Source organism: Stegodyphus dumicola, chromosome 3 (genome assembly GCF_044657685.1).
Source record: "Stegodyphus dumicola isolate Sdum_Otavi_A_Nest chromosome 3, ASM4465768v1".
Taxonomy (NCBI): Eukaryota; Metazoa; Arthropoda; class Arachnida; order Araneae; family Eresidae; genus Stegodyphus; species Stegodyphus dumicola.
In genome coordinates this window covers 216,140,480-216,157,576 of record NC_140770.1, presented here as the reverse complement: position 1 = coordinate 216,157,576, position 17,097 = coordinate 216,140,480, and the positions used below count along the sequence as shown (strand labels likewise).

The 17,097-nt window shown below is 34.8% G+C and overlaps 1 protein-coding gene across 1 annotated transcript in view; it reads left to right on the top strand.

Moving 5' to 3' along the window:
• The window catches only part of LOC118200361 (uncharacterized), a 39,999-nt gene extending 25,156 nt beyond the window's left edge, over positions 1-14,843 (top strand). The window contains exon 2 of the mRNA XM_035372322.2: positions 14,465-14,843. Within this exon, the coding sequence (XP_035228213.1) occupies positions 14,465-14,700 (236 nt within the window). The 3' untranslated portion in view covers positions 14,701-14,843. The remainder of the gene's footprint in view (positions 1-14,464) is intronic.
• The last annotated feature ends 2,254 nt before the right edge of the window (positions 14,844-17,097 follow it).

Below are 17,097 nucleotides of genomic sequence, written 5' to 3'. Positions count from 1 at the left end.
CAAACAATGTGAAATATTAACGTGAAATATGTATGATAGTGCATACAAAGCTCAACTATGTTCATAGAATGAGGAATGTATGGAGTGCCAACGAAATGATAAACTGCAGTGCCTTTGCAAATGATGTAAAGATTGGTGTGAAATGCAGACGAAAGTTCAAGTGTGTCCAGCAGAGAGGGATTTCATTTTTTTTCTTCGGCCGGAGGGAATGTGAGAACATTGTGGCTACATCGATTCTTGTATCGTTATCACGCGCGAGCACGTGCGTCGAAAGGTATAAATACTGGAAGGACTGGTTTGTCTCTCTCTCTTTTTCGTTTTTCCCCTCTTGCTGCCTGACGTCGAGTTTAGCGAGTGTGTGGGCCTTCGGGCCACACACACTCAGCAATCGCCATTTGTTCCTGTCTAATTTTGCCGAGAAAGAAGCAGAATGAAGAAATCCAGTACTTAAAGTAAAAGTTTGATTTGTGAATAATATAATATATGCACAAGTGTGTGGAATTTGTGAATAAAATAAACGCGCAAGCAGAATATAAGTAACTGTTCAACTTCAAGATGTGCTGGACCAGCAATGGGTCACCACGTGCGACGTGTGTAAAAATCATATGAGTGTAAAAGGAAAAAAGAAGAGCTTATAAGTGTGTAACCAGACAGCGCGATAATATGAAGATCGAATTCATCAAGTTTCAACCGCAAAATTATTCGATGGAACAGGATTGCGCGAATAGTCACGCGTCGGCACTCCACGGACATTCCTTTTGAGTTATCGCATTGCTAGTATCTAAGTTATGATATTTTAGTATGTATATGTGTGTGATAAATGTGTCTTATTTAATCCAGAAAGTATGTGTATTGAAATAAATGTGATTGGAAAAAGAAAATAATCGGCTCATGCATGCCTCAGTGGGTAAGTCTTGTTAATCTATTTAGTAATGATTAAGCAATATACTAAACACCAAATTTTAGTTTAAGTATTTACGCAAAATTAATTTTTACTTGATATTCTTAGTATCGACACTTTATACGATCAAGGCCAGCAACACCACACACAATAGATATTTTCACATTTTACAATCACATACTCTTAGCATACTAGAAAATAAAAATGAGAAAAACATTTTTACTTGACTTCTTTCTTCTCGCCAAAACGGCGAACCTAAAAACAAATTCTCATTAACAAGCACTAATACGAAGCTGCTGGTATCAAGCGAGAACTTCTGGCGTGTTAACATAAAAAGTCTTTCAACAAACAAAATTTGAACTACTCTTTCTTTGCATCAACATTACATTTCTACAATATACTCGTCAATTTGGATCCAATTAAATCAGATATTAACTCTACTCCGCCGGGACAATCTTTTCACTAAAGTAAGACGTACCTTAGAAGTCACAAATGTAATGTTGATTTCTCCATCTTTTAAAAATCAAAAATATATGATAACGCCATATGCTTTCTCATTTGCGTTAAGAAAATATTCAAGCTCGAATGATGATTGCAGCATTTTCTTCTTATCGCTACTGCATAAGTGTCTAGGCATCTCTACTATAAGCCGATAAGTGACTGCCCGCAAAATCAGTTTCCGGTTTCACTGGAGATCATCTGATAATTCTACATCCCACCGTAAGCCCCGCTCCTAAGTCTCCTGCATAAAGATTCTAGCTATATTTGTCTATCTGTAAGAGAATTACAAATTTCTAGTGGATCATTAAAATCTTTCTATAATCTTAAGATCTATTCTCTTCATTATTTTTATGTGATATTTTTCTCATACTGAATACTAAATCTTCAGTTATAATTCTTAGTATCGTGTTTACGGTTACACTTATACCGAACAACTTGGCCAATTTAGGTTTCAAAGATAATTGCGAGTTCCTTGCTCAAATGTTCTGGACAATTTCATTATTCGTCTCCCACTTTCTCATATTGAAGTTAGGTTCCTTCAGTATATTTCCAATGTTTTTTGCTACTTCTATAGCTTCGTCTTCTTTATTTCTTCTACTAATTAGATACCAATACGTATGTATTCATTAGAGAACACAAATGCCTGTCGAATGTTTTTCTTTATATTTCTCTGTCTCTTGATAGTTGTTCATAGCATGAAAAGAATGGACTTTGCACCGAAAACAACTCGTGTAATCCGATAAGCTTTTATTTCGCAATCTTTTCCTGATTTGTTATTTGACTAAAAAAACTTCATGGCATTCCGATCTGCTTCATCTAAGTTCATTTGCAGAAAGACTTGCTGTAACCAGCTAAAAAGGTCTACTCTATGCTGAAGAAATCTAATAAGCAAATCCAATACTGAAAATAGGAAAAGATTAGGACTTGAATCTAATCATTTAATAGTACATAATCTTTGGTATGAAAGTCATCGTAGACGATTCACAATTTTAGTGGTAACTTTATCTTCCTTTATTATAGCGGCCAAAAATATCTCTTGAAAATCAGCTCAAAATATACTTCTACTGCAGTTCCTTCCTCTAAATGTTAACTGTGACTTCTTTATATCGACCATAAAACTCAGGATCTCACTTAAATCTTCGACTTAAGCTTTGGAATCGTTTTGGAGCTACTTCCTCATTACCTCTTAATTCATCCAAATAGCTCATTCCAGAAAAATATACCTTATATCTACCATCTTTGAATTTTTAAATGCTTCGGAATTCTTGAAATACTGGATTCCTTTTCACTCCATCACATTTATTTTCATCCCTTCATCACACTTTTTTAGAGATCAATTATATATCAAATCTAACTTCCAATATGTCATAATAAAATAATAACCTCATGATTAAGATTAAAATCTACGGCTGCTTTTAATACTGCGATGGAATTCTGCCTAACATTTTTTTGGGAATGTAGCTTCACCATTAATTGATAACCAAAAATATATGTGAAGCTACCAGGTTCTTAGACAATATATGTATTTTACCTGTTACTAATTTCCTAATAAAAATCTGGCTAAATAAAATACGTATCATAGAATCAATTTTATGATACTCATATAACTTCTATCTGCTAACCACATTTTATTTTCAAAACAATAACATTTAATTCCGTTTCCTATTCATGCCAAACGAGCTTCGCTAAATAACTTTTGTCGCAAGTTCGTGAATGACGACTTGCCTGTCAGGCGAATTTCATGCATTAACTTTGTATCTTTTTTTTTTAGACGGAATTTTAGAATCTTTCAGATCCAAGTTTTCGCTTCAAAATATTTCGCTGTCTGCGACTATATATCTTAGAGCCTTATTTTGCTTTGAAATAACGATCTAAATTATTTTTCTTTAAAAACATCTTCTGTTCTATTTGAAACTATCCTTTCCTTATTCTAATGTCTGTGCGCAGTTTTCGGATTTATGTTCCGAGTTACTGTAAAGTATACATAATTCATCTGTCGCATTTAAAGTTTAATAAAAGTTTTCTTTTCATGATTTATGCGAAAGCTTTTTTCTTTCGAGGAAAATTTACGAATATTTAGTTTACGGCTAAAATGTTGAGGGTTTAACTCTATGTTCACTTTCTGATTTATTTTGGATCAAAAACGTTGGATCTCTATTTTCGATTTCCGTATTCAAGAAATTTAACAACTCTGGTATTTAACTTATAACCTTCGCTGTAATTTCTGTTAAATTCCAAAGCATTACTATCGGAGATGAGGGCGATTAACATGGGAATAAGAAACTATCGTAGGAATTAAGCTCTATTCCCAACTATTCGATACATCCAATTTGTATTTCATATGCATCATGCAACTTTCGCAGTTCCCGTATGTTACTTGCAAAAGACGCAGGGTACAAATTCAGGAGCTTATTAATATGCGCTTGAAGTATAATATCCTTACAACCATATTGTGTTTCTATGGATTGAATGCGTATAGAACGGAGAATAGGTCGACAAAATTTATTTTCTCAGAAAAAACAATTTACAGTCCTGGTTCAAACAACGTATTAAGAATGCTAAGTACAATGCAATGCAAATCGCGTCTGAACGGTAAAGCTCCCCCAGAGATCTCTCAATACTGCACTCATGTCCATAAATTAAGGATAATTCGGAGTCACGCGGAAATCGAACTCTAAAATAAATATAACACCTGTAAAATCACTACACACATCTTCTAGAATCATATGCAAATTTCAGGAAGTAACCAGATCACACCGATGGTACGTCACAATGACGAGAGTGTAAGAGAGTGATATATAAGGAATACAGGCAAAGAAGTATAATTGTTCGCAGGCGCTTTATAAGCATTTCAGTGCAATAACCGATTAGTTATGACACAAAGGACGCATTTGGATGATTTTTTACGTGGTAGAATTATCGACCGTCTGGAATGTGGGCGCACCCAGCTGGAAGTATCAGACGAACTTGGAATTGCGCATAGTGTCATCTCGAGGGCGGAGCACAGCCTCAGACCTGTCTCATCAGCTCTCTTCAGCCACTGGTACGACAATTTCAAGGCAGACCGTGCACAAACGCTTAGGGCAGATTGGTCTATATGCTCGTAGACCTGTGAGATGCGTTCCACTTACTGCAACTCACTGTCGCCTGCGGTTAGCCTGGAGTAGAGAGCATGCATTGTGGACACCGCAACAGTGGGCTTGTGTGATGTTTTCCGACGAGTCCAGGTTTAGCTTGCAGTCTGATTCTCGCCGGACTTTCATATGGAGAGCTCCAGGTACCCGTTACCACCAAGAAAACATCATTGAACGACACCGTTACGGTGCTGCAGGAGAGCTCGTTTGGGGTGGAATTATTCTGGGTTCCAGAACTGACCTGCATGTTCAAATTGGAACCATGACAAGCCAAATCTATCGGGACATCATTCTGGAACAACATGTACGTTTGTTTCGGGGCGCCATGGGCGCACAATTTGTGTTTATGAATGACAACGCCCGTCCTCACCGTGCAAACATCGTAAGCGAATGCCTTCAATCGGAGGATATCACCCGTATGGACCGGTGAGACAACATTCTCACCGGACTTGAATCCAGTACAGCACTTGTGAAACATGCTTGGCCGACGAGTTGCAGCCCATCGACCTCCTCCTACATGTCTACCGGAACTTCGGAGAGCATTGCTTTTTGAGTGGTGTAATATCCCCCAAGATCAGATCGATAATTTGATACTCAGCATGCCTAGGCGTTGTACGGACTGTATTGCATCGTCTGAGAGACATACAATGTATTAACAATTATACCAACCATGTAATATTGGTTTTTTGTAAATAGGTTTTTTTTTATTTTATAATTTGTTCCAGGGAGAAAAATTCGCTATTTTTTTAATAATATCAAACATATAGCATCTTTTTTTTTTTTGCTCTTTACCTTTTGTTTAATAAATAAGCTTTACAAATAAGTCAAGTTTGTTTTGCTTCTAACTCTTCCTTTGCTTGATTTTGCATTATCCTTAATTTATGGACATGAGTGTATAAAGTCAACTGTGAACTAAATAGTCCACCAGCGGAAGATCAGTAAAGTTGCTGAACACTGTTAGTTTGGTCCGGAGTTGAATTTCGTGGAATTTGTGGATGTACAGGCGTTTGAAATTTTCTCTAAGTGTAACGTGTATACGAACCAGGTTTTCTTAAAACGTCCTCCACGAAAGCATATTTCCGCTTCAGACAGTTAGCCGTCGAGTGTTTTGCTATAAAAAAATAAGCCAGACTAAGAACAAAACAACCGAAAACTGATTATCTCTCAGGTCTTACAACTTTTCCCTCAGCCACCAAGAAATTTCCAGTACTTTAGATTTCTCGAAATTGCTGGAAGGCATACATAGTTATGTTGGCATATGGTGGGATATATACGCACGATTATATATGCATTCGGCCAATTACAGTTATACAGAGACTTGATCAAAATGTCACTAAATAGTCACTGCTTTCAAACCTTTCAAAAAAATTAATTGGTAAAAAGCATCTCCAATTTCACGGGATAGCCATTTATCTCAAAGTTGAAAGACCTACCATATAATCTTATTCTTCAGGCGGAGTTTCGTTTTTTCGATGCCCTTCATGTTACATTGCGCAAGAGATACTAGAATTTTACCTATAATTTCACTAGAATGTTTACACATGCATACTAAATTCATAATAATATCATTGTGTCAATAACTCAATAACTAAATCATAATTTTCCTCCTAAACGAGTGACACTTTTATATCAATGACTGCTGATTCTTTCAATATAGACTTGGGATAGTTACTATTATTATTATTATTATTTTGTTTATTTATTTATTTGATTTACAGTATGATTCATCCTTATGAATTAAGCTTTCGAACTCAACCAAAAATTCCTGAAATCTTTCTAATGTACTATCGAATTGCTTAATAACTAATTTCGGGCGTTTTATAGTACTTTTCCCTCATTTTATTTTGCATTGAGAGTATTCTTCTCCAGCAGTGAATTTCGAACTCATGTCCTCGGAATAAGTTTCAAGTATCCTTGGTTTCGATTCCCATTTCTGCGTAGTCTCATCAGGCAATTGAATTTACACTTTCAACTGAGAATTCGATCTCTGCCGAGATGATTACTTCCTATTTCGTCTCAAATTCATCTAAATTTTCTATTGAGTATCATGTATCAAGATAAAGTTGAAATAATTGTTTAGACTTCTCTCATAAAATTTCAGGAAGTTCTTAAACCACGTAATCAGTAGCTCTGTTTTAAAAGAATCTGTTATTTTAATTAATTGTTTTAGTAACCCAACTTCTAACAATACCTCTTTTTGTTTTTTAAGTTCTGAAATATATGCTTTTTGTTCTTTAAAAGCCATTATTATTTAAAATATATTTCAAATCTCGATATTCCTATCCATTTATTTGGGAAGAATGGAAAATAATAACTGCTATTTACAACATTATTTACAAATACAACGTTCGTTACGTTTAAAATTATTGCTTAACGTTTAGAATTCCGCCTGATCGGTCACAATGCTCACTAGGATTCCATTAAGGCGTCTCTTTTACCATTTTACTATTCCTAGATTCATACAAAGTTTACCAACATTGCGAAAAGAATAGGCATATGCCATTTCCTTGCGCATCTTGAATTTGAGCATATTCTTTTCAACTTGAGCATTCTCCAAATTTTTCAAAATTTTATCTTAGAGCTAACACATATGCTTTTATATGTGAACATATATTTATATAGGAACATGACTAAAGTAATTCAGTGCAGGATTTGTAGTAGTCTTGTTTTTATGTTTATTTTAATAATATATTCAGATGTGATATTTTGCTATGCAATTAACTCCAATGTTGTCATTTCTTATAGCCTTCAAGATATCACCTGCAATGCAGCACCAGACTTATTTGAAGAGAAATCTAAGCCTGCAAAATTAAAATACAGGAGTACGCTGTATTTTAAATTTTCCGGCGTTATTTGCTGTGTGTAATGATAAGCTTTCACAGCTAAATGTAGTATAGTTTTAGTGTGACTCAGGTTAAACAAACTTTACTGTCTTTAAAAATTAAATGATGTATATGTTTCAGACATTAGTCTTGAAAGAAATTAGTTGATAAATATCTTAAAGTACAAATAATATTTTAATTAGTTAAAACGTATTGCAAAACACTAAAGAACAAAAAATGTAGTTTTAACTATATTTGTAATTTTAACATATCCGTTTACATTTTAAAATTTCGGATAAATGTATACCAAACAGCATTGCTGGAGTAGCCGCACGATCAAAACAGGAGCTTAAATGCATTCACATATTCGTATATCAACTTACCCCGCAGGGCACAAGGTATTGATTACTAACTGTATATCAATGATACTGATTCTGTGAATCATTCATACCCTGGAAGGGAGCGTTCATAATATTATAGGAATATTTTATGCAATACGAAGCGTCTCAGTTAACCTTTCATAACCTCCATCAACAATTTATTTCACGCGGGTACATTTCTTTCAGAATTGCGCTGTGGGAAATTGTAGGATACTGAAAATCAATATTGCAATAGAAAGAGACATATACCAAGTATTTCATGTGACATTTTGTCAACATTAGCTAATTAATTCTAATAAAGTTCGAATTCGCCTCTATTCTGAGAATAACGACGTAAGTCGCACATTTAAGTATAGGCAAGTGGTAGAAGAAAGCCTAATGTAGAAGCAAAAGGCAAAGAAAAGTGGTGACCTCACTTAAATGGATTTCGCTTCTCAGAAATAATACTAATGTTTGGCTGCAGATATTGAGCCATTTGAAGAGATAAAAGGCTTAGCTTACGGTTCGATAAGATAGCAATTTGTATTTATTTTGAATCGACCTACAATATAAGATTTGTTTGTTGTCTTTATTATTACTAGTGTTTTTGGCTCTTGCAGTTATTCTTATTTGCGGGTGCCATTTAAATACGTTTTCCACATATTAACTTTACATCTTATAGAGTTACATATAGTTGAAGGAATGTTTGAGAAAAATAAATTTAACACTTAAACGCTTTCGAAGCAGTTCCACACATTAAGCATGCAAGTTAGAAGTCGACAATAAAAATAGCATTATGGAAAACTTGCATGTGGAGAATTAAATAAAAATGGTGAAGGAGAGGAAGAATAGGATGTTTGAAAACGAAGAATGAAATTTTCTGTAATGCGTTTAATTTTATACGCTACTCACAACCCGCTGCCAAGTGGTAACCTCATTCAACAGTACTAATTCGACCTGTGTTCGATTGAAAGGAAAGAAGTAATCTTCTCATTAGACAGGTTGACTCACATGTTTTACTATAATCGAGTAAACCAAACCATAAACTTCATAAATCTAATATTTTAAGTGTGCTTAAGTCTTGTTATTATTATTATTAACAGTTTAAAATTTCTGTATGAACTGCTTGGGAGACTTGCTCCCACAGTTGGCCACAGACTTTGCTCCCGCATTTTGAATCATAGTTTATAAGGTATTTCTCCCACCTTCTTAACATGCCTCCGTAGTGTAACGGTCAGCACGTTCGACGCGTATTCGAGAGGTCCGTGGTTCGATTCCCGGAGAGGACATTGCTTATTTTTTACATCTCTGTCTTCCAAAATATCCTAATGTCTCTACAGTGGTGCCCGAACTAAAAAGGTGGTGAATGATGATTCTTCACCACCAGGATTTGGCGATTGGGTTCCCTAAAACCCCAGTCACTCTATAAAAGGGGGTGTATATAAGGTATTTCTCCGGCCTTCTTCGCATACCTTCGTAGTGTAGTGGTCCGCATGCTCGACGCGTATTTGAGAGATCCGTGGTTCTATTCCCAGCGAGGGCATTGCTCATTTTTCACATCTTCTGTTTCCAAAATATCCTAATGTCTATACAAGTTATTTAAAAACTTAGGTTTATAACATTTATATTTTTCTTCTTCTGCAAATCCAGAAAAGCACTAAAATTCTAATTGTGTAATTTTCATTATTATAAATTAATTAGTTTTCTAAGTGCTATTCTTTTAGCAAGTGTTCCTGATGATTGTTCCTTCAACTCAGTAACCGGTTACGTGATCTTTCTTCCCTTACGAAGATAAGGGCCTAAAAGCCCGAAGTCTTCTAAATCCTAGGTTTTACTGGTAAAACCTAGCTTTTACCAAAATGGCTTGTTAAAAGTCCGAAGTATGCTTTAGTATGATTCCCTTTCGGACTTTTATTAAGTCTCTGCAGTAAAACCTAGGAGTTACCAACGGTAAAAGCCTGAAACGAGGGATTACTTATGATAGGACTTCCCATTCGCAGATATATTGTATACGGTGTGTTCCCCAAAAAAAGTTAAAGCACACTTTAACTTTTAAATTGATAATATAAATTGTAAAAATGATCAAAATAACGTATGACTTAAGATTATGTTGATGAAACTGTGTACAGACATTAGGTATTTTTGAAGCTGGGGATGTGAAAAATGAGCAATTCCCTCCCCGGGACTCGAACGACAGACCTCTCGAATACGCGCCGAGAGTGCTGACCACTACACTACGAAGGCATGCTAAGAAGGCGGGAGAAATACCTTATATACTCCCCCTTTTATAGGTCAACTGAGGTATTAGAGGACCCAAACCAGGCAGTATGCATTGCACGCGAAAAATCCGTGCAACATACGAATGGTCCTTCGTATAAATCACGTAAAACTTGAAGGTAAAAATTTCATAAAACGTGTCCAGGGAAAAATAGGATATGGCGATAAAAACCGGAAACGATCATCAGGATTTGGCGATTTTGTGAAGAATCATCATTCATCACCTTTTAGTTCGGGTGCCACTTGTAGGGTCTTTCACTGTTTTTTCCACATAAACTAAATTAGATCTTACATTGAATATGGCGAATTCTCGCACAGACGTGAACAAATACCAGCACAGAAGAAGGATGACAATAACAATTCAAAATAGTTAACAGAAAGGCATGATCTTTCGTGCTTTAAAATGCACCGTCAAACTTGCGTTGAAACTAAAAACGTAAAATATAATTCAAGTCAAAAAATATAAAATAAGTAGTACTGGATAGCACGTAAGTTACGTCTAACAAGTAAACACACAAAAACTTAACAGGCATGGTGATAAATTTGAAATGGCCAACAGGCGCACTAGCGTAAAGCGTAACAACAAGGAAACGTGCGCTGGCTAGCGAAAACTAACTCTGAGTAACTCAGATTATCATTATTATTACTCACTCTCAGATAGATCTCTTTCTGAGATTTTCCTGTTTAAATACGCTCTTCACTTAGATTTTCATACTGGCGGATCAAATGTGAGGGGAAGTTGAGAAGTTCAGTAAAGGTATACTTAAAATAAATATCTTATGCAAACTTAAAATAAATATCTTATGCAAAATAAGGAAAGCCCTACAACTGGTTACAATTATTTTCAAAGGGTTTCAAGAAATAAAAATAAAAAATGCAATATTTATGCCATTTCACAAATAAGATTGCATGTGAAAAACCTGAACTAATGCACAATTCTCTCGATAACTAAGAAATTTCAATATTTAAAACATAATTTTGTCAATAGTTAAAAAATTAAATTGATAGCTCAGGGAAAATTAATACAATTATAAAATAAGAACAATGTAGATTTTTTTCTTCAATACATCTACTACGTTTTACAACCCGTTACAACAAGGTTGACTATTTTGGCATTTCGAATTATAAAGCAGATCAGCTTATTTGCATAAACACATCGTAGTAGACTTCTTTGAACAGTTGAAATTTCTGAGTTCTTTGTCATCCAATTAAAGAAATTTTTTTACTACTTCATATACACTTATTTCTTCTTTATCAACTTCTTCAATATTTAAAACATTTTCTTTGCAAAACGTAACCTGGTTTCTTGTGTACAACGATTTTAATCTACCAAACTTATTATTATTATTATTATCTTGTGATTTTAAAAAAGCTGTTTATTCGAGATTGGTGACTTCATATTCTGTATTAACCATGCATTCATTATTAGTATTTATAATTTTTTCTAAGTACTCTTCAGTGGCCATGTTACTAGATAAATTAAGTGGAAAAACTTTTGCTTCACACATTTTGCTTCTTTCACTCCATTTACTAAAGAAGTGTATTTCTTATTTGTTAAATAAAAGTTGTTACCGTGCTTATTTTTTACAGATTCAGATTAAATGTCGTAAACCTTTTCCCGCATAACATCACTCGTTTCCTTTCAGCTAAATAAAAAACTCAAAACAAGTTTAAATGAAAACAAACTTCTCTTGTTTTAGATCGTAGCCTCTTACACTTGTTTGAATTCGCTCGAAGATAGATTGCAAATGGCGCAAATAAGAAGGAAGAGGAACATAAAAGTGTCACGACGGACGAAATTTGGAATAAATTTGTCACGACGCAGGTTTATTCAGGGTCTATTTAAATCCTTCGCTTCGGGGTTTTATAGGAAGGCGTTGATAATTCCTAGGTTTTACCGTAAAGGTTTGGTACAAGTTCGAAATAGAATCATATTAAAGCATACTTCGAACTTTTACCAAGCCTATTTGGTAAAAGCTAAGTTTTAGCGGTAAAACCTAGGATTTACCAGACTTTGGGCTTTTACAGTAACATATATATGTGTGTGTGATTATGTGTAGGTGTGAAATAACTACCTGATGACATTTATTTATTCCTGTCAACGCATGATAAATTTTATATCAGTGGCTGGTCGCCCAGACAGTATAGTGGTTAGGGAATTAAACCGCTGAGTTGATTTCCGACCCAGGTATAGATATATCCATGCAGAAATAGTTACCAACTCAGCCGGAGTCAACCACTAGCTGCCAGGCCGCAGCCCTGGGAATACCCGGCTGAGCAGACAACATTTATAAAATGCAAAAAAGAAATATGCATATGCATACAAGGCACTTCAAGAAGAATACAGCAATGTACAGAGAAATATACATGTGCATACAAGGTACTTGAAGAAGAATCCAACAATGTACAAAGAAATATACATGTGCATACAAGGCACTTGAAGAAGAGTACAATCAAAATATATGTATATACATATAGATACCAACTCAGATACAGATATATACATACTTACATGCATATATATTCCGAAACAAATAAAAGTATACATACTCTCACTCATATTAATATATATACCTATATATATGCGTTATAATGATAGTTAAAGTTTACATGAAGCATGCCATTGAGGTACGCGTAATCCTTAGTATAAATTAGGTACCATAAATAAAAGATATAAACATATACAGATATATTACAGCATTCAGATACAGTATGAACTTTGTGTATGAAAACCTGGCACAGCATAAATACAAAATTTCATATTGCACATACATAACACATACTCTGTTGCTGACATATTGAACTAAGTTATATAGACTTTTATGGCTACTATCTTCTAGCGTCAGAAGAGTAACTGCTAGTACAGTAGTCAATTATTGTTTTCAGTTTCCGTTGGGCAACTCTGTTACTTTGTAGATTCTGGAACCAATTTGGCCAGAATCTGGCTCCTGGTTGCTTGAGGCTGTTAAGTGCTGTGTCTGGGCAGGAGAGAGCCTAATATGGTACCGAAGGTCTCGGGTTCGAATCCCAGAGAAGGCATGGATAGTTGAAATTGTACAATATCTTTGCCGCAGGGGGGCAGTCCAAATAAATGGCGAACCGAAAGTCCTCTCGAGAGGTTAATAGTAGGAGAAAAGGGGTGGTAATCTGGGTTAAAAATTATTTTCCAAAGTAAAAGATTATAATAAAATAATACTTAGATTTGCGTTTTGGCCCTTCGGAAAATTTTTTAAATTATCTATTGTCATAACTGTAGAGTTTCAGATGAGTTCACTTTTTTTGGCCACTTGAGCCATGGCTGCAAGTCTTAACAGGCCTGCAAGAAGCGAGGAAAAGCGCACCCATTGTAAATTTGCGAAGAAAAAGAACGCTGCATCAGCTCTGAAAGATGTAATTTGGCAAAAGTTAGAATCTTTCAATTGATCATCAAGCTAAATCCAGAATACGTCGGGCTTAAAAGCAGCGATGTAGGAGCTATACAGACACAACACCCAGAAGTACATAGAACACCCACTACAATACTTTATAGCATCTAGTACAAAGACACTTGAATATATTATTGCCAACTAAAGATTTAAAGACTATAATAGGAGAATACAAGCGATATTCTGCAAGGTTCAGCGAGAACAACAGTCTTACTTGAAATCAATGACTAGCAATTCAGAGCACAAAAATATCATTTTCAAGGAAAACTTGATATGACTGATATTTTTCTGAAGCAGAAAAACTAAGATTGTGTTTTTTTTCTGTTCTGTAATTAAATATAAAGTCATTTTACTCGTTCGTGATTTGCTTACTATTTATAGATATGCTACATTATGGTCAAAAACCGGGTAAACGGTTATCAATGGCTAAACTAATCCATGGGAGTTTATTTTTTTTTATTTTAATTCCTTATTCAACTTTATTTGACTACCATACATATTGCTAAACATTGCATTGTACTTTAGTATGTTCTGTTGCATAAATTCTAAGACTTTAGATACCTTTCTAAAGAAACAGTTTGATGGTTCAGCTCGCCTAAGGAATCATAAATTATAGTAATGAAAGAAAGAAATGCATTAAAAATTATAAAAATATATATGAAATTTATTATTGACTGCAGCTTCACTTAAGCTCGATCCGGTTTTATGAAGTCATTGTAACAGCAAATAGTCGTACTGTTACTGCTAAAAAAGACGTAGTAGAAATAAGGAAGTATGAGTCCTTTCTTACTTTCACGAGCAGAAGTTAAGGTTTTTTACTTGCTTAAAGACAAGAAAAAGAGAAATGTGTTCAGAATCCCTCGTCTGTGCTTCCCAAAACACTTCAACTTCCATACTTAGTAAATACAGTGATGTAGAATTGCAGTGTTTCTGTGATGTATAATTGCAGTGTTAAGTTTTATGTTGAATATATATATATATTAGCACATTATTTGTTCAATGTTTTAAATTCTAAAAACATTCATTAATTCTTACTATTTTTCAGTTAACAATTTCTATGTAGTCCATTGTTCACAATATCTTCCTGATGGCACATTGGAGTTGCCCAAAATTAGTTCAAAAATCCCTGACCCTCTTCGACATGCTATAGCTAGTTATGTCAATCATCCGCAAATTAGAGGTGGTTCTGTCATATGCCATCACATTCATCCCGTAGACAAAATGACGTTTCCTTGCCGTAGTCAAAGTGGCACTGTGTGTGCCTATCCTGTGTTCAACTGAACTGCAAAAGAAAAGTGCGCAACAGATGGCTTGCGGATGTGGCTTGTTATTCATGGACTATCTATTGACGCCGAAAAGTATCACATGGAACTAGAAATATTAAAATCTTTATTTTAATATCATTTATGTAAAACAAACGCTGTTAATAAACTACTGTTTTAATTTCTTGTTGTATTCAGTTGATATCCTTATGTAATTTCAGCAATTGCTAAACTCGTTTTTCAGCACAGTTTATGAAACTACACAAGTGTGAATAGCTACATGATTTCAAAGCCTGATTCGCTTTTTTTCCTCCCCATAGATCAGTACGAGTCATATCTCTGACCAGGCCCACCAGCGGCCGAGCGGTAAAGTCGCTGAACACTGGTAGTTCGGTCCGATGTTCGATTCCCGCGAACGGGATGGCTGCATGGGTGTTTTCGTGGTTTTCCTCAAGTGTAACGTGTATACGAGCCAGTTTTCCTTAGTACTCCACGAAGGCATCACTCCCTTTAGGCAAATAGCCCTCAAGGCTTTGCCATAATCACACACACACACACACACATATCTTTGACCAATTTTCTAAACAGAGACGGCTTCCAAATGGTATTAAAAATGCTTTGGTACAGAACGAAATGATATATTGAAGTGGTAGTGGTCCAAAATTTATATCATTTAATGAATAAATACAAAATGGAAAGAAAAAGAACCATGTTACTAGAACACTATAATAAACAATTAGAAATCTAGATAGATATACACACTGGGGTTCGAAGAGCCAAATTAAAGAATCAAAAAATAAAATAAGGTGAAGTATTAAAATTGTATCAATCCCTGCTTGTTTCCATTAGCCTTTCGACAGAGTGTATTTTAAAATTAGTGCCTACAACGTAACCAAACAAATGTGAGAGATATATCAAAGGAAACATGTCTGGTTGGTATTGAAGTTAATGACATTAATGAGTTCCTTGTGGACCAAGGTTAAACTATCACACAATGAAGGCGAAAAGTAAAATGAATCCTCATTGTTGATTATGGCATTAATAGCAGCGTAAAATCTGGTTAATAATTGGTGTCCTCATTAATAATGCCCATCATGGATATTTTTGGCATACAAGTGTCTGACTGGAGATGGAGATAAGACATTAAGCATACAAGTCTCTGACTGGAGATGGAGATAAGACATTAAACATACAAGTCTCTGACAGGAGATGGAGATAAGACTTTAAGCAGAGTTCCATACGACAACATTACAATTTATAATCAAACAAGAGAAACCAGACATCTGCTCTTTTTTGAACAGCGCAATGTTTTGCGATCTAAACATTATAAAAATAAATGAGTGGTTAAAAATTTCTCAAATATTCAATTTCTAAAAGTTAGAGTATTTTCTATATTTTTGTTGATAAATGCAATTTTCCAAAAAAATCTCGAAGTTCATACATTTTCCTTACGATTTTCTTAAATATCTGAAGCCTTAGTTAAATTTTAAAATGTCATTCTGAGTTCAGACGAGTTTTTCTTGCATGAATGAATTTTGACCTTGTAACATTCAAAGCTCTGTGCCTCAAAAGCCATGTACAAATTTTAATGGGAGTACAAAATATTGATATGAACCATATTCGCTCAGCATGATCAGACTAGCGACCTGCAGACTCAAATACACAGTAAACAACAATACGGTACGTAAAGTAAATTATTAGGAAAATTTTACAGTCGAAAAATGGTATATATATATATATATATATATATATATATATTGGTATATATATATATATATATACACTATTTTACATATACATCATCATTTTACATAAACATCTTACAAGATGTTTCCTCCCTCCTTTCAGCATGCTTTCATGATGTAACGGTAGCACACTTGGCACGTATTCGAGAGGTCCATCCTCCAGTACCGGCAAGGGCGTTGCTCATTTTTAATGTCTCCTGTTTCAGAAAACCTAATGACTTTATAATAGTGCCGGAACTAAAAAGGTGGTGGATCATGATACTTCACCACCAGGATTTGGTGGATCTAATATCCAGTCGCCCTGTAAAAGGGAGAGTATATAAGGTATTTTCTCCGTCCTTTCTGCATACCTTCGTGGTGTAACAGTAGCACCCTTGGTGCGTAGGTTTGAGTCCCAGCGAAGGCACTGCTTATTTTTTATGTCATTCTGCTTCAAAAGAAAAACATAATTACACTAAAGACACAGAATATGGTTTCATGTGAGGTGATCAAATTTCTGTCTGTTAGCAGTGTTGTTTGCTTGAAATAGACACCGCATGCATTGCCAAAGATTTTCAAAAATGCAAGAAATTTCGTATATTAGCTCGTCTCATAAGGTTACATATATCGTCACAACGATGTATGAAGAGTATTTCCACCAATTTAACGTTAGTAAAACATTGTATATTCTC